At 36.2% G+C, this 25,670-nt stretch overlaps 1 protein-coding gene across 1 annotated transcript in view; it reads left to right on the plus strand.

Annotated features, from left to right (window-relative positions):
• Positions 1-24,709, plus strand: part of LOC108365685 (calcium/calmodulin-dependent protein kinase kinase 2-like) — a 33,028-nt gene extending 8,319 nt beyond the window's left edge. The window contains exons 2-3 of the mRNA XM_017619799.1: positions 12,791-13,125; positions 24,465-24,709. Of these exons, the coding sequence (XP_017475288.1) occupies positions 12,871-13,125; positions 24,465-24,479 (270 nt within the window). The 5' untranslated portion in view covers positions 12,791-12,870 and the 3' untranslated portion in view covers positions 24,480-24,709. The remainder of the gene's footprint in view (positions 1-12,790; positions 13,126-24,464) is intronic.
• Positions 24,710-25,670: the final 961 nt, after the last annotated feature.

Genomic DNA, 25,670 nt, shown 5'->3' on the forward strand with positions numbered 1-25,670 from the left:
GTCGTTGTGGCTAAAAATGGTAGCTAAATTTTTTTACCTACATATAAATATATAAGTATACACGCAAACATTTTCTATAAGTAATGATATAGAAAAACAATGAACTCTGGAAAGAATTAATAATTTATTCAACAAATAAACTTGTTGTGTAACACATAAAGCATATTAAGGGCCGCCAACTTACCTATTTTAAAGTATAGTTAAATCGTTAATGGATAAGATAACGGCCCAGAAATGTAAAAAACATACATATACATATGTATGTACAGCTTAAAAATTAATTTCTTACATAAACAAAAAAATGAGATCACATTAAGAATACATAAGTACTAGAATCATATCTATATACAGTGTCGGACAATACTAAATAACTTAAATAATTTCAAACTATGCTTCGAAAAATATCCATTTGTAAAAGAAATTTTTAAAATGTTATGTTATAATTTACAAAGAATTAAAATGTCGGTGCTTTATTATTGTCCGACGCTGTATGTATCAAACAAACAAAAGAGTATTCATTTAATGAACTCATAGTAAAATAATTTAATCTATAAACATTTTTTTAACACATTAAATATTTAAATCTATATCAATACTATCATCGCTAAGCGATTCTTCGTCGTTACAATTTTGTTCATTTCTCATTAACCTGACGATATCATCTGTAATTTCAAAATCATGACAACATTTCTGTACATTTTTTAAGCCATATCTTACAGTTAATAGAGCGTTTAACATTGCAAAATTCATTTTACTTCTGTGCTTATTTTTAACGAAATTTATTATAGAAAACGTCCTTTCAACTTCTGCGTTATTTAAAGGTAAAAGAAGCAACCGATAAACAAACTTTTTCCACCACTTAAGCTAGCGACACAATGAACAGTTTATTTGCCTTAAAGGAAAGGCGTTCGCTTTATGAGCGAAAAGTGAAATTCATGAAAATCATATAAAAAATTTTAATGTCAATGATGAATAAATTTTGAAAAGGGCTAAAAAAAGGGCTAGGGGCAATTTCAAATTTTTGTGGCCAAAAAAAGAATTTGGTAGCCAAATTTAGCCACCAAAGGGCTAAAACGGCAACACTGATACAGAGGCTTGATATACTCACCGGAGCAGAGCAAGCGCTATGCGCGGAAGAAGTACCATTACTTACGGCAGCAGCAACAAGATTGAGAGACTTGGTACTAGGTCGTTGAATGCATTGAAGGCCGTCGTTGTTATTATTAGATTCAACGACATTAGCGCAAGTGTTATTTGAATTCACATTTGCATGAGAAGTTAATACCGTTTTTTTATTTTGCTTTGAAGCTTGATCAGAATTGTTAGGCACTGGTGTTTTGCTTGACACCGCGGGCGGCTTGATTATAGTATCAATTAAACTGATATGAAGATTTTTAACTTCTTGTAGAAGTGAAGCATTACTGTTGCCATGTCTATGTAGCTCAGCTTGCAGTTTATCAACTTTTTTAACTTCAGAGAGAAGTGACGCATTACAGTCGCTAAGTTTTTGTAGGTCAGCTTGCAAATTGTCAACTTTTTGTTGCAGTGATTTTTTGTCAGCAGCCAAGGAGCTTATAAGCGAAGACATTTTGGAATTTTCATTTTTAATAGAAACGAGTTCGTCAAAAAGAGTTTGTAGAGATATTGAATTATTTTCACATTTCTTAGCACCATTATTTTCTTTGGGCAGCCCAACATTGTCATTTTTACATAGATCAGAAACAGATTCGTCTATAGAGATAAGACTTTCATTTATAGCACTTTCATTAATAGCATGTACAGCAGGTGGGGGCGTATGAAGGGACTTTCGGCGCACAGCAGCACAAGTATCGCAATTGAAATGACTATTACCTTTTTGCAGAAATTCTAGATCAGCTGGCATTATGTTTACACATTCCAAATGGAATAGTTCACCACATTGCATGCATTGAACTTTAGGTTTCCCACGGTCAACCTTTAGACCACTCAAGCACGGCATTATTAGATTATATGTAATTTGCAGAGTCACTGTCTCAGATTTTAATTAGCGCGCACCATGTGTAAGAAGGCAAAACGAAAACGAAGAGCGCACAGAAACACATCTGCACAGCACGGCAGTTATTTTACATATGTCTTTTTAATGACGAACACGGCAAACGTATAGTATCAATTAAACTGATATGAAGATTTTTAACTTCTTGTAGAAGTGAAGCATTACTGTTGCCATGTCTATGTAGCTCAGCTTGCAGTTTATCAACTTTTTTAACTTCAGAGAGAAGTGACGCATTACAGTCGCTAAGTTTTTGTAGGTCAGCTTGCAAATTGTCAACTTTTTGTTGCAGTGATTTTTTGTCAGCAGCCAAGGAGCTTATAAGCGAAGACATTTTGGAATTTTCATTTTTAATAGAAACGAGTTCGTCAAAAAGAGTTTGTAGAGATATTGAATTATTTTCACATTTCTTAGCACCATTATTTTCTTTGGGCAGCCCAACATTGTCATTTTTACATAGATCAGAAACCGATTCGTCTATAGAGATAAGACTTTCATTTATAGCACTTTCATTAATAGCATGTACAGCAGGTGGGGGCGTATGAAGGGACTTTCGGCGCACAGCAGCACAAGTATCGCAATTGAAATGACTATTACCTTTTTGCAGAAATTCTAGATCAGCTGGCATTATGTTTACACATTCCAAATGGAATAGTTCACCACATTGCATGCATTGAACTTTAGGTTTCCCACGGTCAACCTTTAGACCACTCAAGCACGGCATTATTAGATTATATGTAATTTGCAGAGTCACTGTCTCAGATTTTAATTAGCGCGCACCATGTGTAAGAAGGCAAAACGAAAACGAAGAGCGCACAGAAACACATCTGCACAGCACGGCAGTTATTTTACATATGTCTTTTTAATGACGAACACGGCAAACGTAAAGGACTATGATTTGAGGGTATTCACCAGGAATGTCCAGACACTTAATGAGGAAGGTGCCTCTGCGCGGCTGGTTAATGTCCTCGGGAAAGCTAAGGCTGACATCAAAGCGAGACTCTTCAATATCTTGCTCATCTGTGCCCGAGCCCCGACGGAATAGATGGACGAGGCGTCCAAGGATGTCTTCTATGATCACTTGGAGCGAACATAAGAGCGCTGCCTCCGACTCAATATAAAAATCGTGCTTAGCGATTTCAATGTAAAGGTGGGCAAGGAAGGGATCTTTGGCGCCACTGTCCGAAAATTTAGCCTCCACGAAGAAACTTCCGACAACGGACTGAGGCTGATCGACTTCGCCGAGGACCGAAACACGGTAATATGTAGTACTTGGTTCCAGTATAAAACGAGATCCATCAGATCGAAAAACGAGAAACCAAATGGACCATGCTGTGGTAGGCGGAAGGCAGGTTCCAGTGTTTTAGATATACGTACACTTTAGACTACTACAAAAAATAATGAAAAAAAACATTTTTAAAAACCAGCTTTTATTTAACATGTAAAATCAAAGGAATAAAATGAAGTAGTGTAACAAAAGATTTTTTAGCAAGAAAATCTTGTCAAAATTGCACTAAAATGAATAAAATAAAATAAGTTAAAGTCTCGTTAAAGTTACTAAAAGCCATTTAGAGAAAGGAGTTATTCAAACTCTAATGAAAATTACTAACAATTTGTACCAATGCCCGAATAACATCTAGTACGATGAGGAGTGTCAAGGAGCTGCAGAGAAAAAAGATGCCGCCTACCGAGCCACGGTGAGATATGTGGGACTGCTATAGGGAACTGAAGAGGGAAGCGAGACGTATACGCCGTATTAAGAAGAGAGAGACCGAAATACGTGCGTGCGAAGAACTTGGAATGCTGGACGACAGGAAAAATGCGCGAAAATTTTATCAGAGGGTTAGGCCACTTACTCAAGGTTTCAAGACCAGGGAAAATCCTGTAAGAACAACCATGGCAACCTAGAGACCGATGTCCAGAACGTACTTTAATTATGGAGGGAACACTTTTGCACCCTATTGAATGGCCGCGGCACTGAAAGTTCTGGAGAATACGAACCCGAGCCCCAGTTTATGATGATTGAGTCCATGTCCCACCACCTGACTGGCGAGGTACAAATAGCGATTACGCGGACGAAAAACAACAAAGCTGCTCGAGCTGGCGCCTGCCGGCCGAGCTATTCAAGCACGCGCCGTGAAGCTTCTAGGTGCATGTATCAACTGATATGCAGGATATGGTCAGATGAACGCATGCCCGCCAACGGGAATTGAAGTATGCTCTGCCCAATCCACAAGGAATGAAACGCCACCATATGCGCCAACTACCGTGGGATCAGCCTTCTAAGCGTAGGTTACAAGATCTTAGCGAGTGTAGTGTGTGAGCGACTGAAGCCCACCGTCAACGAACGGATTAAACTTTCCCATATCGTAAGGTAAGACGTGTTCTACGTCAAAATGGACCCGATAGGTGGCTCCAGAGCCAAGTTGTTCCAATTTCCGTAAAAGCCTATGAATGCCTGCTTTGGTTTCACCATCTACTATCTATATATTAATACGCTAACGAAATCCCATACAAATCTATTCCTCCCTACTACTCCTATGTTTCTCAACCAATTTGAATGATTCTTCTCTTGTTCGAAAGGCATTTTAAAGGGGAGGTGCGCATTTTGTTTGTTTTTTCAGTAGGAGGAGTAGGAGTGGAGTTATTCCGAAAAACTTCATTTATTGTCCGATTTCCTTCAAATTCAAAACACTTATTACTAACATCAAGTTAAATATCCCCAAAAAAAAGGAATAGTCCAGCGTCTTCGTCTTGGTCTGCAGGCTCGGAGATACACCCGCTAAATTTAAACGTATAATACCTAATAATACGTATATCCAAGTCAAAAACGAAAGCACACACTCAGAAAAAATATCGATAACAAAAGCGATAATAATATCGATAGAAAAATCGACAACAAAATCGCTAAAAATATCGGTAACAAAATCGATTAAAAAATCGATAAAAAAATCGATTACAAAATCTATCAAAAAATCGATTCCAAGATCGATAACCAACTCGGTTCCAAAGTCGATAGCAAAATCGTTAACAAAATCTATCAAAAAATCGATAATAAAGTCGATAACAAAATCGATAAAAATATCGATAACAAAAACGATGGCAATATTGATAGCAAAATCGATAAAATAATAATAATAATAATAGAATGGCGCTTGCACATATGTTAGTGTTTGGCCGAGCTTCTCCTCCGACTTGTGGCGTGCGCCTTGATGTTGTGACACAAAGTGGAGGGACCTACAGTTTTACGCCGACTCCGAAAGGCGATTGTATTTTTATGAGAATCTGTTTTTCATGGCAGAAATACACTCGGAGGTTTGCCATTGCCTGCCGAGGGACGACCGCTGTTAAGAAAAAACCTTTTTTAGAAATTTTTCGCGATTTTGCTTTAACCAGGGCTTGAATCGAGGTGCTGATGAGTGAAAGCACGCACTGCTTACCACTACACCACAGCGGCCGATCACAAAATCGGTAAAAGTATCGATAAAAAAAACGATAAAAGTACCGATATCAAAAGCGATAACAATATCGATAGTAAAATCGATGAAAATATCAGTAACAAAACCGATAACAAAATCAATAATAATATCGATAGCGAAATCGATAGCAAAATCGATAACAAAATCGATAAAAGAAATATCGATAACAAAATCGATAAAAATATCGATCATTATATCGATAAGTTCCGAAAATATCGACAGCAAAATCAGTAACAATATCGATAACAAAATCGATAAAAAAGTGATAACAATATCGATAGCAAAATCGTTAACACAATCAAGAAAAAACTTTCGATAACAAAACGGATAAATAATCGATAGTAAAATCGATAACATAATCGATAACAAAACCGATAAAAATATCGATGACAAAATCTATTACAATATCGAAAAAATCGATAACGAAACCAAACAGATCCACATTAACTGCAATCAACATATGTACGTATATATGTATTTACATAAGTACATACGCTGCGGTTAGGTTATAAATGGCGTGCCATCTGCTTATCAAAAGCCGCATTACATACGCATACATACTTTTTGTGTCCTTCTCTCACTTCCAATGCATGCACGTGTTTGCAAACTAATGACGAAGGGATTTTGTATGGAAAATTATTTATGCCCATATATTTGAATAAAATAAACATATAAAGAAGATATCAACCAACACTTCCCATATACCATACGAAAGGAAAACTCTTGAGTTTTTGATTAGAGAACACAAAAGCAAAATAATTCGAGCGGTTTTCGAGCATATTGGTAATGAAAAAAATTTGCAAATTTTTTCAAAAATTTTTTGCCTTAAAATAGTCAATATTTGTTGACTTTATATAAAATTTGTACACGATAATATTTTCACTGCTCCAAAGAACCTATATCCCGAAAATGAAAGTTATATCTGCCAACGATAAGTTGCTAGAGCACTTTAAAGGCTCAAAATTGACCCCAAAATAAGGCAATGTTTATCGTTGTTTTTACGACAGAAACCGAATTGGTTACTTAAAAAAATGAATCTGTCGATATGTTTAGAATTTTTTCTTTGAAACGCCATACTTTTCTTTGAAATCGCTTCATTATTCTCGTGCAATAAACGTTTTTGTGAAGCTCTAAAAATTACAACTACAACATTTCAGCATAGACCCCTTACGATATAAGGTAAGACGTATTCTACGACAAAATGGACCCGATAGGTGGCTCAACAGCTGATTTATTCCAATTTCCGTATAAGCGTATGAATGCCTGCTTTGGTTTCACCATCTACTATCTATATATTAATACGCTAACGAAATCCCATAGAAATCTATTCCGCCCTACTTGCAAATTTTTTCAAAAATTTTTTGCCTTAAAATAGTCAATATTTGTTGAATTTATATAAAATTTGTACACGATAATATTTCCACTGCTCCAAAGAACCTATATCCCGAAAATGAAAGTGAAATCTGCCAACGATAAGTTGCTAGAGCACTTTAAAGCTCAAAATTTACCCCAAAATAAGGCAATGTTTATCGTCGTTTTTACGACAGGAACCGAATTGGTTACTTTAAAAAATGAATCTGTCGATAGGTTCAGAATTTTATCTTTGAAACGCCATACTTTTCTTTGAAATCGCTTCATTAGTTCTCGTGCAATAAACTTTTTGTGAAGCTCTAAAAATTACAACTACAACATTTCAGCATAGCCCCATATCGTAAGGTAAGACGTATTCGACGTCAAAATGGACCCGATAGGTGGCTCCAGAGCCAAGTTATTCCAATTTCCGTATAAGCCTATGAATGCCTGCTTTGGTTTCACCATCTACTATCTATATATTAATACGCTAACGAAATCCCATACAAATCTATTCCTCCCTACTGCTCCTATGTTTCTCAACCAATTTGAATGATTCTTCTTTTGTTCGAAAGGTATTTCAAAGGGGAGGTGCGCATTTTGTTTGTTTTTCAAAATACATATTACCAACATCAAGAGAAATACACTTGCAAAAAATGGACCCGATAGGTGGCTCCAGAGCCGATTTATTCCAATTTCCGTATAAGCCTATGAATGCCTGCTTTGGTTTCACCATCTACTATCTATATATTAATACGCTAACGAAATCCCATAGAAATCTATTCCGCCCTACTTGCAAATTTTTTCAAAAATTTTTTGCCTTAAAATAGTCAATATTTGTTGAATTTATATAAAATTTGTACACGATAATATTTCCACTGCTCCAAAGAACCTATATCCCGAAAATGAAAGTGAAATCTGCCAACGATAAGTTGCTAGAGCACTTTAAAGCTCAAAATTTACCCCAAAATAAGGCAATGTTTATCGTCGTTTTTACGACAGGAACCGAATTGGTTACTTTAAAAAATGAATCTGTCGATAGGTTCAGAATTTTATCTTTGAAACGCCATACTTTTCTTTGAAATCGCTTCATTAGTTCTCGTGCAATAAACTTTTTGTGAAGCTCTAAAAATTACAACTACAACATTTCAGCATAGCNTCGTTGTTTTTACGACAGAAACCAAATTGGTTGCTTAAAAAAATGAATTTATCGATAGGTGTAGAATTTTATCTTTGAAACGACATACTTTCCTTTGAAATCGCTTCATTAGTTCTCGTGCAATAAACGTTTTTGTGAAGCTCTAAAAATTACAACCACAACATTTCAGCATAGCCCCCATATCGTAAGGTGAGACGTGTTCTACGTCAAAATGGACCCGATAGGTGGCTCCAGAGCCAAGTTATTCCAATTTCCGTAAAAGCCTATGAATGCCTGCTTTGGTTTCACCATCTACTATCTATATATTAATACGCTAACGAAATCCCATACAAATCTATTCCTCCCTACTGCTCCTATGTTTCTCAACCAATTTGAATTATTCTTCTCTTGTTCGAAAGGTATTTCAAAGGGGAGGTGCGCATTTTGTTTGTTTTTCAAAATACATATTACCAACATCAAGAGAAATACACTTGCAAAAAATGGACCCGATAGGTGGCTCCAGAGCCGAGTTTTTCCAATTTCCGTATAAGCCTATGAATCCCTGCTTTGGTTTCACCATCTTCTATGTAACGAAATCTCATACAAATCTATTCCTCCCTACTGCTCCTATGTTTCTCAACCAATTTGAATGATTCTTCTTTTGTTCTAAAGGTATTTCAAAGGGGAGTTATTCCGAAAAACTTCGTTTATGGTCCGATTTCCTTCAAATTCAAAACACTTATTACTAACATCAATATAAATACACCTAAAAAAAAGGACTAGTCCAGCGTCTTCGTCTTGGTCTGCAGGCTCGGAGATACACCCGCTAAATTTAAACGTAGAATACGGAGTATGGTTAAGAGCATATCCAAGTCAAAAACGAAAGCACACACTCAGAAAAAAATATCGATAACAAAAGCGATAATAATATCGATAGAAAAATCGACAACAAAATTGATAAAAACATCGGTAACAAAATCGATTAATAAATCGATAAAAAAATCGATTCCAAGATCGATAACCAAGTCGGTTCCAAAGTCGATAGCAAAATCGTTAACAAAATCTATCAAAAAATCGATAATAAAGTCGATAACAAAATCGATAAAAATATCGATAACAAAAACGGTGGCAATATTGATAGCAAAATCGATCAAATAATAATAATAATAATAGAATGGCGCTTACACATATGTTAGTGTTTGGCCGAGCTTCTCCTCCGCCTTGTGGCGTGCGCCCTGATGAGTATCGATAAAAAAACGATAAAAATACCGATATTAAAAGCGATAACAATATCGATAGCAAAATCGATCAAATAATAATAATAATAGAATGGCGCTTACACATATGTTAGTGTTTGGCCGAGCTTCTCCTCCGCCTTGTGGCGTGCGCCCTGATGAGTATCGATAAAAAAAACGATAAGAATACCGATATTAAAAGCGATAACAATATCGATAGCAAAATCGATGAAAATATCAGTAACAAAACCGATAACAAAATCGATAATGCACTTCCAATGCATGCACGTGTTTGCAAACTAATGACGAAGGGATTTTGTATGGAAAATCATTTATGCCCATATATTTGAATAAAATAAACATATAAAGAAGATATCAACCAATACTTCCCATATACCATACGAAAGGAAAACTCTTGAATTTTTGATTAGAGAACACAAAAGCAAAATCATTCGAGCGGTTTTCGAGCATATTGGTAATAAAAAAAATTTGCAAATTTTTTCAAACATTTTTTGCCTTAAAATAGTCAATATTTGTTGAATTTATATAAAATTTGTACACGATAATATTTCCACTGCTCCAAAGAACCTATATCCCGAAAATGAAAGTTATATATGCCAACAATAAGTTGCTAGAGCACTTTAAAATTGACCCCAAAATAAGGCAATGTTTATCGTTGTTTTTACGACAGAAACCGAATTTGTTACTTAAAAAATGAATCTGTCGATAGGTTTAGAATTTTATGTTTGAAACGCCATACTTTTCTTTGAAATCGCTTCATTATTCTCGTGCAATAAACGTTATTGTGAAGCTCTAAAAATTACAACTACAACATTTCAGCATAGACCCCTTACGATATAAGGTAAGACGTATTCTACGTCAAAATGGACCCGATAGGTGGCTCCAGAGCCGATTTATTCCAATTTGCATATAAGCCTATGAATGCCTGCTTTGGTTTCACCATCTACTATCTATATATTAATACGCTAACGAAATCCCATACAAATCTATTCCTCCCTACTGCTCCTATGTTTCTCAACCAATTTGAATGATTCTTCTTTTGTTCGAAAGGTATTTCAAAGGGGAGGTGCGCATTTTGTTTGTTTTTTCAGTAGGTGGAGTAGGAGTGGAGTTGTTCCGAAAAACTTCATTTAGGGTCCGATTTATTTATTTATTTTATTTATTTAAATATATAAAATAAATAAATAAATATGCCGCGACACTTAAAGAATTGAATACAGGTGAAAAAAAAACACTTTCTTTAATGGGCTGCGCCAAAGGCAACTAAATTTATGAGTCAGTATCGCACCGATTCCAGTTTTTTTTTGGAAATGCACCGTTCGTGGAGAGGGGGGTGAGTAAATGATCTGAAATTCTGTATTTATGACTTTTGCTTTTCTTCTCTAGGCCCATGTCACCATGACTTTTTTCCGCCTGACTCCATACAGTAGAAACACTGCGTGCTGCGACTACCGTTTCCGGACGGAGCAGACATTGTTGGGTTTGCGGATGACATCGCGTTACTAGTAGCAGCTAGGCAAATTCAAGGGGTCAAAGAAGGCAAACACCGCGATCAAAGCGGTGATAAAATATCTGGAAAGCGTATGTTTATCTATCGCAGCTGAAAAAACGGAGGCGATCGTCATAAGTAGCAGCAAAAAAACCTGATACCGCAACCCAATCCTCACGCCAGCTAAAATACCTGGGGTGATAATAGACGAAAAGCTCAGCTCTGGTCAACACGCAGAAAACATGACCCAAAAAGCATGAAAGGTATACGGAGTGCTATCAAGAATGCTGCCTAACGTCGGCGGCCCTAGGGGCGGTAAACGCGCACTACTGGAAACGGTATTACTATGTGCGGCCCCAATCTTTGCAAAATCTTTGGAAGTGAAGGTCTACAAAAAACCGTACTAGGCTGTATACAGACTCAGTGCTCTCAGAGTGCGTATAAGATGAAGTCGGACGATGCAGCAATGTTAATTGCTGGTATGACCCTATCGACTTATCAACCGTAGAAAGAGCGAGAGTTTACCACAGAAGGAAGTAAGGCGATGCTGATGTTCTGGCAATTACCGCACAGGAAAAGGGTGAATCGATGAGAGAATGGTAGGTGCATTGGGAAAACTCAACAGATAGAAGGTGGACATAAACCCTCATCCCTAGTATTGGAAAATGGGTGAACAGAAAGCATTGGGACTTATACTTCCACTTAACGCAGTTTTTAACTGGCCACAGCTGCTTCCGTAAGTACTTGAACAGCTTTGGCTTGGTTGATTCACCTCTGTGTCCGGAATGCAACGTAGACGAGCACGTTCTGTTTGAAAGTGTTCATACAGCAAGCTTTTTCAGAAGCGCTTTAGAGCTGAAAGCAAAGCAGTTTTGTTAAAATTAAAGCAGTTTTTGATTTTAAAATTTCTACTTAATTTTTCAGTTCATGGCACCGCTGCAAACAAGATATCAAAATATTTTAATAAAAACGAGTTTTGCAACTAATCTTTTGAATAAAATTCAGTAAATATTTTTGCCGCTTTTCATTGACGGTAAGTTTTGTGATATCTTTGCACTTAACCTTAACTTTTCTTTGAGTTGTGAGAATAACCAGCACAACAAAGCTCCGCTCCAGCCGAAATCCTTCACCACTTGCTCCTTTGAATATAACTAAACTCTTTTTACAGCTTACCTCAGTACTTTTGTCAATAGTAAGTGAACATTTACTTTCTTCGAGAATGTATTGTTTGATTTCTAAGAAAAATTTCAATAAGGCGAACTAAATTTTTGCCTATGTTGAGCCGCATTTTAAGTCTATGCTTGGGAATTGTTAGCTCTTTGCGCAACTTCGTATCCTTCTCAAACATTGGATATTTCTCTCTGCTAGCGACATCCGGTTAAAGCGCTGGTTACACCTACGCGTAACATGAGTACTTCATCAGATCTGCGCAATTTCCTGTGAAGTTGTTCGGATACATACATTGTGGCATATTCATAGTCCAAATAAAGTCGATTATAAAGTTAGTTGCTGCTATTCCATTAAAAGTTATGACAAAAAGCAGCAACTAACGGTAATGCCGATTTTATTTAGGCTAGGAATACGCGTTCTTCGGTTATATATTCCCAGCTAAATCATGGAGTACTGGAACTGACTAACTGATTACACTGAACAGCTGATTTTGGGAGATTTTGCGCTCTATGCGGATTATAATTACACCCCTCCTTCACATGCCCTGCACTGTAATGTTAGTACAACCAAGCGCTTAAGGCTAACTCTAGAATCGTTACTCTTCGTTTATGTGAAAATTTGACCGGGTTTGCCTATTTATGTTGCATATGGTGTTGCTCAGACGCCCATAAGTTTACTACGATCGTAGAAAAGTGCCAACGCTAAAGTGCAACCAGTGAAAGCATCTTATTTGTTTATATAAACATGTTAATAGTGTATACATATGTATATACTTTAGGAAATTGAATCGACACCAAAAATCTACCTCAAATACATATTTACACTTAGCTTTTAACCATTTGTAATATTTTTGTTTTGATAAATGTGATTTCCTTTCAGGTGAACTTCATAACCGTCTAAATGCAAATGTGATAACAGCGCAGTAGTTCAGACAACGCTTAAGTCAATCATACCCTACTATGGAGAAATCAACGTCAAATGCAAATGAATGTTCAGTTAATTCTCTTAGCCACTTTATTACATCGAAACACCAGTGTCTTGAATCGCGTTCAATATATTCAAATCCACCTTATACTCCGTATACAAATCCCTATTATAGTCCTCGAAGTAATAGACGTCGACCTCCTTTAAGAGAATCTCGTCGTGTTTCAATAGAGCAATCAGGGAGCTTTTTACAACTAAACCAATACAAACTTATGGATCAAATTGGTCAGGTAAGTTAACACATCTAATCAAATGTTGACCGACTAGATTTCTTCTTCTGCGGGGAATTTAAGTGTAAATGGGAGTTAAATGTTTATGTACTTAGTATTTTTTTGTTGATATTTTACTGGGAAACCCTTTCATTTATTTTTGTATCTTTTATTTAATCAGCTAGTTATGAATGCACATATGCGTCGAGAGGGACTTCGCCTGCCAACGCGTGCACAGATCGCAAGGCTAGCTCGGAAAGTAAAAACGATCGGCAGGGCAAATTGTAGTCAGCATAATAGTGAGATTGTGTGTGTGAGAATCACTAGCCAGCAAGACCAACCTAACCCAGCAAAAGCTTTAAACTTTTTGGGAAGTACTTATTTCTGTATCAAAGGATTAACAAATAGTTACAAGTCGCCTCAAGACAATTTTCGCTTATCCATTGCATTACATGTAATNTAGACCAACCTAACCCAGCAAAAGCTTTAAACTTTTTGGGAAGTACTTATTTCTGTATCAAAGGATTAACAAATACAAGTCGCCTCAAGACAATTTTCGCTTATCCATTGCATTACATGTAATGCAAAGACAAGAAATTTTACATTTATTCGATTACCTCCAATGACATGCAAATGTTAAAATAATGCGTTCTGTAAATGAAAAGGTAAGCGGTTACTCTCGAAAAGTGGTCCCCAATTTGGTTTATGCTGGGAACGTATTCTCCCATACATTTACAATAAAAATCAACAGATTTACTTATTAGCGATACATATATGCCGTTCCTTGATTGAAAAGAAACAATAACAAATGGGATAATATAATAGCGAATTCTATGTAAAAGAAAGAGAAAACTGCTCACATGGAAAACGATTATGCGTTAGATTTCTCCAGGAGCCCTATGTTAAATGATGGAAAGTTTTTGAATTTCTTACATAAACTTTTTGTAGTACTAAGCGTATATAACGCGGGTTTTGACTGGGTTGTTGGCCAATATGCCAGTGTCAGCAGATCAACCCTTTTCCGATAATAACTCATATGAAGGATTTGGGTATTGGAATTTATTGTAGAATATTCTTCTTCTTCTTCTTGATTGGTGGTATAACCGCTTAATTGCTTTTTCTCAAGCACATTATAGCACACAAGTAGTCCTTTCAGATAGCTGGTGCAAATCAGAAACACCTAGTTCGGCTTATAAAGCGTTCTCATTGAGCCACAAGCTCGAGTTTTTGGGCCATTTTGGAGTTTAACGCTTAACTCTACTCTCAAACTCGGAGTTTACCTTACAAACAATTTCGTTAAACTCTCCTTAAACACCACTTTTATTTGGAGTTTATGCGAATGCAACCCTTTTTTCTGGCCGAATTTGGTTTGTATCTTTGATAATCAAAACCTGCAACCAACTTATGCCATATTCTGACCGACATCGAAAACATGTTTTCGTTGCTAAAACTGGTTTTCGACCTAAAACTTGTGTTTTCGTCCATGTAAAATCTGTCAAACGAAAACCAGTTTTCGCTGAAAACTACTTGAAAACTCACGTTCCACTCATTCCAATCGGTGTCTTCACTAGTTTTTTCGATTATTTATCGAAGTGGAAGTCATATTTTTCATATTTAATACGCCATTTAGGATTTATTGTTAATTGGCTGCCCAAAGTAATATAAGAATGAAAGTAAGAGGTTGCTAATGAAAAGAAAATGAGGGAAAATCATTTTGGTTTGGTTTTTGCGTAGCGAAACTGTAATCAGAGGATGTAAGAAATGTCAACGAAAACGCTAACAGCCGGTGTGAACAGTCTTCAGCCCACCATCCCAAAACTCGTTTTCAAAGTGTTCTCGTTGTCGGTAAGAACATGGTATTACCGACAGTTAGTCTGTTCCCGTACTGCAGGATTTTATCAGAAATAGTCCGAGGTCGTTCCGTGCACATAAGTGTAGAATATCAACAATCTAGCTATGCAAAAATCAATAATATGGCTCGATACAACTTCTTGTGCTGATTTCAAAAATCTAGCTATGCAAAAGACAAAAATATGGCTCGATAGAACTTTTTGTGATGATCAACCCTACCAAAATTATCTGGCGGAAGTAAAATATAAAGAAGATATCAATAGTTAAAGTTCAATTTTTTGATTTTTTAAATATTAATATCTTCTGAACAACATAACCTATTAAAAAACGAATGACGTCGAAATAAAGGTAATTAATTTGTCTTTCATCTATGTATATAACTTGTATACTTCTTTATATTTTTAGTCCAGAAATACTAAAAAAAAATTTATTTATTTTTTAATTGGCGTTTATACACAATTTATTTTAAAACTGGTTATCGTAAATACGTCGCATAAAAGGTATTAAAATTACGTTGAAATGAGCATAATCTTTTAAGTAGTTTCCGAGATATTAACACATAAGAAATAGAAAAGTTGAACTTTAACCTCTTTTACTGGTGTGTTTTTTTGCCACAAATATTTTGCTATCGTTGAAATCAGCGTAAACAGTTCTATCGATCGATTCTCATTTCGTGTTTGTTTTATAGCTAAACGGTTGATACTCTAGACTTATGTGTGTGTGTTAAATCNATGTGTTTTTTTGCCACAAATATTTTGCTATCGTTGAAATCAGCGTAAACAGTTCTATCGATCGATTCTCATTTCGTGTTTTTTTTATAGCTAAACGGTTGATACTCTAGACTTATGTGTGTGTGTTAAATCCTGTAGTCCGCGAACAGACTAAATGAGAAAAAGAAAAAGTAAATAAAAAAATTTCATATTAAACTCTGAGTTTCTTACACACCCCCAAATGCGAACACTTGACAGTTGTTCATAAACTCAAAACGTTAAACTCGAGTAAGTGGCTCAATGAGAGCGTAATATAAATCTATCTTCCCATGATCTTTCCAACGAAAACAATGTCTTCCTTCTCTTCTGCTACCCCGAGTGGGTACTGGAGCGAATACTGGCAGGGCTGGAGCATTTGCATCCATTCGTATGCCATGACCTGGCCAGCATAGCTCCTGTATTATAAATCGCAGAACTGTGCCAATTNCAATGTCGTTTTAATACTCCTACAGCTGAGAGCTCGATCACCTCGGGTACTTGCCGTCACAAGTAAGTAAAGTGCCACGCGTNGTCGTTTTAATACTCCTACAGCTGAGACCTCGATCACCTCGGGTACTTGCCGTCACAAGTAAGTAAAGTGCCACGCGTTTTCCGTAGAATCTTTCTCTCTAACACTCCCGCCTCATATGGCGTCGCACACGCTTCTTGGCCATACATCACGAGGGGCCTGATGAGAGACTTTTGAGTGTGATTTTGGTCGCCGCACAGAGGAGTATTTAAAGCAGGAATGTGCTAGGTAGATAGATATCCGGAATCCTGCTTGTCCGGCCGTTTTTCTGTTATCCGCCTATCCGGCCGGATACTAACTAAAATCACGCCTTATTTCCGGATTTCTGTTACAGAAGTTTCAATTTAAAAATCGAGCTCAGATTTTTTTTTTGCATTTTTATAATCAAAACTAATAGTATTTAATTAGTAATTATAGTTATAAATATTCAACCTATTTCTGTTTTCAACATAAATGCTACCTGATGCACGGAACTCTCCTTTTGAGTACACTAAGCAAGGTGGTGGCAGAGATAATTTATTGCCAGTGTAAACAAAATTATAAATTGTTTGCGACTATTCTTCCACCAAATTAAAGGATCTTTTTTTCTAGCTATAAAGGGTAGCTGTAAATATTTCACCTTTTCTAAATCGCTGCCTATCCATTGTCTACCCATCGTTTGGCTATTTATATCACTACAAAACCTGGATCAGCTTTAGAGCCATTGGCGATTTCCTCGAAGCATTGCCAAATATCCTGGTGAGCTCGCTTTCACTAGAGTTCGGCCTTTTTCATATGAGCTTTGCTTCCAACTTGGTGCGCCTAAAAGAGCGTCTGGTTGGTGTTATGTGACAGGTACGTCGCATCCCCAGATGTGACTGGGACTTCGGCCGACGTGCTGTTCGTACTATTTATCGGGGCCTATTCGTGGCTTGTGCCACTTTCGGGTCCGCTTTTTGGTACGAGCCAGCTATGTCTGTTGTGGGGTGCCAGAAGTTTCTACTATGCCAAAGGACATTGTTGCAAGCTTGCCCACCGGTGTGTCGCACTGTTTCGACGAACGCACTGCAGGTGCTTATGGTGGAGCCTCCCTCTTGATCTGGTGGTCATAGCGGGAGTTATGACCTTCAGATTAAGAAGGGGTGTGGGAATATCGAATTTTACGGAGTGGATATCGGGCGGTGACTTGCAAACGGTTGCTGCAGGATAGACTTGCCGGTATGTGCCAGGATCCTTGGGACAGTAGCCCCAATGGTCGTATCACGTAGCGATTCATTCCGAGTATTGGGTTTGTGAGAGAGAATCCGGAATTCAGGCTTTGTCAGAGTTTGGGTTTTGTCTCAACAGGGCACGTTCTTGTTAATGCATTTTTGCACAAGAGGAACCACCGTGGATCTGAGGGATGAGCATGGAGCAGATTTTAAGGATGTTGAACACGTGCTCTGTGAATTTCAGGAATACACGGTCGTGAGGAATGTGGACAGCCTGGGGGTAAAACGGTTGGACAGCGACAAATTTCGGGGACTTTGTCCGAGATGTATTTAGGAGGCGTAAACGAGCAGAGTAATCTGTGGGTTGATGGTCACCACTGACCGGGACCAGAGACTTTATTATGGTACCACGGGGAATAGGAGCCCCCAGAATTTACTTTGGCCGGTTCTTGGGTACGGTCCTACGTAGGGTATCGTGTTGGTTGTCGCTCAATACTCAAATGCGAGTAGAGTTGATATTTGTTGGCTCGATTTGAAGTTGCATTGCAACCGGATGCCGGACCCATAGCTCAGCAGAGGCTTCGATAGGTCTCGAACCCTACCAAGATAGTTAGTGACACCCAGACGCTCGCAAGTCAGGGTGCTGATCTTCACATTGATTTGAGCCGTGTGTGTTTGAGCGCCGTGAGATTTGAGAGTGGGTCGTCTTCGGCAAGTACTCACGTTAAACCTCCGACACATCAATTGGTTTCCATGCTAACTGATTTATATTTTCGAATTAGTTCACCATCAACCCTACTCTTAGATCTACTGATGTCAGAAAAAACGACAAAAATGAAACATTACAATACGGAAAGCGTGACGATATGTAAGAACGCACAATAGTTGAAAATCCATAAAATTTTAAAATAAGAGTGGCAACCACCGTAACCTAACCTAATCTAAAATAAAAATACACCAACCGCGCGTTTTTGCTTAGCGGCATTCATTGTTTTTTATCTTTTGTCTTTGACGTTTCTCCTCTATTTCTAATCGATAATCGGGGTTGGGTCACAAGTACGTCGCTAAACAAAGAAACTAATATAACAATATTGTGAAATTTACTAAGGGCAGCAGCTTACCAGATATCCGATCGGATATCCGAATCCGGCTCTTGTTTTTTACTAGGTACCCGGAATCCGGTTATCCGGCAAAATTTCTATCCGGCACATCCCTAATCGGAGGTTTGCCATTGCCTGCCGAGGGACGACCGCTGTTAAGAAAAAACATTTTTTCTATATTTTTGCGATGTTGCTTTCACCAGGGTTTGAACCCAGGTGCTGCGGAGTGGAAGCGGGCACTGCTTACCACTACACTACAGCGGCCGACAATAGCAATTACGCGGCTGAAAAATTAGAAAGCTGAGGGAGCTGACAGCTTGCCAGCTAAACTATTCAAGTACGGCGGCGAGGAGCTGATAATGTGCATGCACCAACTCTTATGCAGAATAACGCTAGCCCGAAGACTGGAATTCAACTATGCTCTGCCCAATCCATAAGGGCGACCCTGCCACTCGCGCCAACTGCCGCGGAATCAGCCTTCTAAAGACAGGTTATAAGCTCTTATATTACGTTCAAATTGGCCAAATTAAATTTGTTAAATGAAAAAGAGCTTTTTGGAAAACGCAATCGTCCACATTGAACATTTGGAGTTAACTTTGACGGTTGTTTGATTACCAATAAAAATTCAAAAAAAAAAAATATTCCAAATCAAGTTTTTGTATTTCAATTTGTTTTGTGCGAATGTCTGCTTCATGATATTAACGCAAACGGATAACTTAGAGACTTCAAAATGTTTAGTTCGTATGCACTATTTTTCTCTGCGTTCGATGAGACCTCTTGGGAAATAACTAATTGAGGCCTTGGCCCCTTTTTTGGCGGGCAGACATGCATACAATTTTGATAATTTTTGATAATTTTTAATATTTTTCAGAATATAATTTTTTTGAACGTTGGCGTGTCAAATGAAAGCTTTTGGGTCTTTCTGATTGATCGGAGCAGAAAGCTTTCTGATACAACTCTGCGCCGAATTGGTTTTCAAACGAGTTTAATGATTTAACTGGTTCAATTTTCCAACAACAATTGCATGCGATTTAACTTGTTTATGAACAAATTTTGCTCATTTAACTGGTTCAAGCCCATTTAACAAGTTTAGCTCGTCAATTTGAACGTAGTATGGTCGAGCGTATTGTGTGAAAGGCTGAAGGCCACCGTCAACGAACTGATGGTGCCTTATCAGTGTGGCTCCAGGCCTGGAAAATCCATAATATACCAGGCATTCACAATACGCCAAATCTTGCAAACAACCAGCGGGAAAAGATCGACACCATCTATTTTCCGCCTTCAAAGCTGTTTTCAACAGCACCAACAGGAGTTACCTATCAGCCCCAATGTCTTTATTTGGTCTGCGAAAAGGGGATATCTTCTTCAGGCTTGGTCACAGTGAGGGGCAGGGGGCTTAGGTTTTTATCGCGTAGTCAATATCCTATAAGAAAATATAGCGTTTTTTCGAGATACATTCAAATATGGCGCGCAATGTTGGGCGTTTTTTAAACTCACAGGACTTCTGTTTCTATAAATAAAGTTCTGGCTACGATATATTTTAACATAAGTTTTACCTTGACAATATTTTTTCGGAGCTCGGAGATATTTGCGTTTAGTTTCGTGAAATCGGCTGTACATACACCGATTCTATTAAAAGAAAACGTGGGACGTAAATCATTGTCATCTTAAAATAAACGTCACGAGAGACGAGAAAAATAAAAGCCGCACAAAATTATTATTAAAATATGTAAATCATTTCAGTCTTAAAATAAATGTCTCACGAGACGAGACGAAATAAAAGTCCCACATAATTATTATGAGAAGACTTAAATTATTTCCGTCTTGATATAAACGTCCGCGAGACGAAAAAAAAGTAAAAGTCCCATATAATTATTATGAGAGGACGGAAGTAATTTACATCTTAACATAATCGTCCCGCGAGATGAAAACAACGTTTCCATTGTTCAGTAATAATTATAGAGCAATATTTAATTTTATTTCTTATAATCGTTATGGTCTGAAAAAAATATATAAAAAAACTTCTCCCTGCGCCAGGGATTGAACCGCGGACCTCAGTAATACCACGCCAGTGCTCTGCTCTGTCGGCCATTGCGACTGTTGGAGCGCCGCGAGCAAAATGGCATACTTATGCTTTTCACGGGAGATGATTGGCAAACGACCTCATAAACTGGTATGATGCTACTGGTATTTCTACTAGTAGATGCCGATGCATAGCCTGACAATTTACATCTCGTAGGACATCGCCTTGTTAAAAATAGCAGTCGCTAACAAGGATGGAACGTGAACTAGTTGGGCTGAAAGGCAAACTGATATTATTCTAATTCACAACTGGTAGCTTCCCTGCAGCGTTTATAAACGCATGTATGTGTACGTGTATGTGTACGTGCCCTGCAGTGAAACCCCATACCAGTCTGGAAAAATACCAGTTTACAACCAGAATTTCCTGACTGAAACCGAACTAGTTGGAAAATGACCAGACTTGTACCAAGTACAAAACTATTTATTCATCCCCTGTTTTATTTTACTTCGACAGTTTAATACAATAAAGTACACAAAATATTATAACTTTTATTTGGGTATATTGTAAACCATTAAATCGAGTCCGTATTCAATTATACCAGACCTGTTAAATAATGATTAATATTCATAATGATTATTTATTAAAGCATGTTTTTTGGATAACCGTTCAATGATTAAATATCGATATTACCACCCTTTTTATGATTAATAATTAATTACTTAAAAAAAGTGTTAATTAAATCATTAATTTTAATTAGATCATTAATTAGTTATTTTTGATAATTTTCAATTATTTTTGACTTTTTTTAATCACACGATTAATATAATTATTTGTTAATTTCTATTATCAATCAACAAGCCGAACAATGGATAAAAATTAAGAATATTTAATAACTGCTTGAATTATTTATTTATTTTATTCTTATCAAAATCTCAAATTTTAAACATTAATTATTACCTTTATAAATTTTTAAAACGAATGTACTGAAATGTGCAAAGTTAATGAATTTAATTTATTTTTATGATCACTTTTATTTCTATTTCAGTTCACTCAAAAATGAACTAAAGTATTCATTTTATTTTTAACTAAAATGTTTTCTTTTGCGTATTCAATATTATTAAAAGAGATAAAAATATAGTATTTATTGTACCTGAAACCTTTTACTTTTAATAACATTTCATGAAAAATGCATTTAAATTTATGTTCGAAAGTTTGGAATATTTATGTGTTTATTTTTGCTTTTAATACTCAAAAAATTTAACACTATATATTGGCAAATCTAATGCTGCTAAATAAAAATGTGTAATATATTAAAGTGCACTTAATCAAAAGTTTTTATTGTATATTCATGAATTCATTTCATTTTTTGACTCCCAGAGTAGTGGTTTTGGTCCATAATTGGACTAGCATTTTTCTGCCTATTTTGAACTAGTATGAGACTGGTATATCTGACAATTGCCATCTCGTAGAACCCCCCCATGTTAAAAATACTAGTTGATTGCATGGAAAAAAGATAGTTGGCTTACTAGTTGGGCATGTGGTTCATATTAGTTGTGAGGTAGTTTACAACTAGTACATTTGACTACAGGAAGTGTCTTAATTGTCATTCAAAACAATGGTCGTGTCATTTGTTTTAGAATTTCTATTCAAAATAAGTTCTCATTCTTTTTTAGACTTACTCTGTGAGGACGTAAACTTATTGCGATAAAAGTTATCACGTTGCAAACGGCCTCCTTTTTTTATTTTCCTACCTGAATCGCAATAAAGACTACGAAGTTTATTATTGGCCGCAAGTTACTGCACTTACACTGGTCGACGGCCAAAATTTACCAGAGACGCCGTTATGAAATTCGTATGTAAAATCACCCCCTGATTCCGAAAATCAAGGTTATTTTTAATTTTATGGTACCGTTTTTGAGATATTTGCAATTTACCGTTTTTGCAAAAAAAAAAAAATTGGGTCCACTTTATCATATATATCTCAAGAACGAATTAAGCAATTCCAAAACGGTTTGAAGCTTTTAAAAGGTAATAAAATTTTCTATAAACTGTGCATACAACACTTTTTGCTAGGCCCTGTAGATTCAAAGATAACGAACAATCATTACCGATTTTTTCAATTTTTTTTGTAAAAATATAAAAAAAATTGTACTTTGCGGGGAAGGATCTCGAAAACCTTTTATTTTTTTGCAGATTTTTTTTTCTCCCTAAGCTCTGTTGTATTACAAAAAAAATAAGCTATCATCGAAGAAAATCGATGCAAAACTACGTAAGTTATAAGCGATCAAATAAAAATACCCAGGTTGCGCAATTTCAACGTATACCTCAAAACGTATGTATGGTATAAAGAAGAGTGAAATATCTAGCTATGCTCTGTTTCTATTGAGTTAAAAGTTCAATTTATGAATGAAATTACCCATATTTTTAACTTTTTTTTTTAATTTATTTATGTTTATACTATATTCTAACAATCTTTATCTTAATTTGATTGGTAATGTCACTGTAGGTACGCTAGCATAGGTTACTCCTCTTGATCTTCCAACGCCAAGTACTTTTGTTTGACAAATATAACACTCTATTGAATGGCAAGTAGGTTCTCTCCATATCATTGGTGTATCAAATTTTGTTTGTTGTCCTGATTCCCACTGAATCAATTCTACTCGACACGATGTACACAAAGTGTTCGGTGTCCATGGTTTTTCAGCATTTTTAGGCTCAATTCCAAAATACTTGGAGTATAAAGTTTTGATATGATCTGAGAACACTCGTCGTCGCCTTATGATAGTATATTGGCCACACATGAAACAGAACATATCTGGATCCTTATTACACTCAAATTCTCGCGTCCTTTTACTCATTTTATTTTTTTTAATAAATCACGGTTTTGAAATTAGACTTATGAACTGAACTATCTCCGGCGAGCCTTGAAGATGTTATGAAGTTTCAAAGCGCATTAACTCATATTTATACTCGGAACAAGAATAAAATTGAAAAAATCAAATCTTACCTAGACAGAAAGGTTCCTTTTTATAACAAGCCGGGAAAAGAAAATACTACCTGTTTTAGATGTAGGCTTTAGAAATTTTCTGTGTCTTATAATTTTGAAAATCTACCTGCATACTTACCCATAACTGACGGAAATACATGTTTATAACTACATGCCTACAGCAGGTTTCGAACCCAACCACTCTTCCTTTCGATGCAACCACTCTACCTACTATAATACAATTCGAGTATTAAAAGTACTATTTGATTTATTTAAAGAAAAAGTGTTATCATTGTTATGGTGTTATTCGTTTATCCGGATAATATCTCACTTGCACTTTATACCTTTAATATATGTATGTATGTATAGGTACATACATTGAAGTTGCGCAACCTGGGTATTTTTATTTGATCGCTTATAACTTACGTAGTTTTGCATCGATTTTCTTCGATGATAGCTTATTTTTTTTGTAATACAACAGAGCTTAGGGAGAAAAAAAAAATCTGCAAAAAAATAAAAGGTTTTCGAGATCCTTCCCCGCAAAGTACAATTTTTTTTATATTTTTACAAAAAAAATTGAAAAAATCGGTAATGATTGTTCGTTATCTTTGAATCTACAGGGCCTAGCAAAAAGTGTTGTATGCACAGTTTATAGAAAATTTTATTACCTTTTAAAAGCTTCAAACCGTTTTGGAATTGCTTAATTCGTTCTTGAGATATATATGATAAAGTGGACCCAATTTTTTTTTTTTTTGCAAAAACGGTAAATTGCAAATATCTCAAAAACGGTACCATAGAATTAAAAATAACCTTGATTTTCGGAATCAGGGGGTGATTTTACATAAGAATTTCATAACGGCGTTTCTGGTAAAGAGAAAAAGTTGAAATTTGTGGTCCAGTGTTATTAATCCATGGTTTTAATTTTATTTCAGATTTACGTGGGATAAACAAATAGCTTGCAGCCTTTATATGTTGTTTTAGAATATCTAAAAAGACGCTATATGCTTTGGATATGTTGTTCTCATCATAAACCTTGCCCCATGACTCGAATCTCAGCCTTGCGTTCAGAAAAGCAAAATAAGTTTTAGTTATGCTGGAAGTAGCCATTCTTCTTGTATTACGGTTCTGACAAACTTTACTTATCTTTAAACCGGTCATCGTATGGTCTGAGATTTCGACTGGATGTATTACAACTAAAGCACCAAAAAACATGATCAAGACAGGTGCCAGAGATATAACGCATTGATTCATATATGAGATTTTTCTATCTATTTTTAACTAGTATGAGACTGGTATATTTCTGACCGAAATCTGGCAATTGCCATCTCGTAGGACATCCGCATGTTCAAAATACCAGTTGATTGCATGGAAAAAAATTGTTGGCTGACTAGTTGGTCATGGGGGGGTGAAATAACACAAACGGAAATAACGCAAAATTTACTTTATTTCACTTTTAAATAGGAAATAATTCGAAAATCTGAGTTTTGCTTTATTTCCAACAAGGGTTGTAAATAAAACAAATTTTGCCTTATTTCCCATTGCTTATACTATTTGTAACAAAAACAGTTTACTGACAGAAGGAAAAATAACTTTGTTTATTCCAAAAATACAATTAAACAAAAAATGTGATGGGATGAATTGTATGAAGAAAGTAATATTCACAAAATATTCTAACTTACGAAAAGTCTAACAAAATATAGGAAAAGAGTCGTCTTTAATAACTGCTCAACAAATTGGGCATAGCGCTTTTGTATGAATTTTATCTGCATACTTTTCAATATGTTGAAAACATTGCTGGAAAACCTTAAAATGTTTGCATGGAACCATGGCGAAATAAATAGGTGAAATAATAAAACAGCTTTCTCGATCTATTTTCTGCCATTCGGCTGCCTTATAGTCAAATTTTAAAGGCTTGTTCGCAGCATATAACACAGAGAATATTGTTTTGAGTTTTATCTTCAGTTAAAATTTCTGCATTATCATCAGTGGTTTCACCATATCCGAAATGTGTATTTCGCTTACGAAGACGAAGCGAACATGTGGTACGAAGTAGTTATGTAAAAATATTTAAAATTTTACGCGACGGCGCGTGGTGACGCAAAATTGTGTACCCTCCAGTACTGCTGGAGTCAATCGCT

This window comes from Rhagoletis zephyria, unplaced genomic scaffold, assembly GCF_001687245.7.
Source record: "Rhagoletis zephyria isolate East Lansing unplaced genomic scaffold, Rhagoletis_zephyria_1.1 Rzeph_scaffold_01956, whole genome shotgun sequence".
Classification (NCBI taxonomy): Eukaryota; Metazoa; Arthropoda; class Insecta; order Diptera; family Tephritidae; genus Rhagoletis; species Rhagoletis zephyria.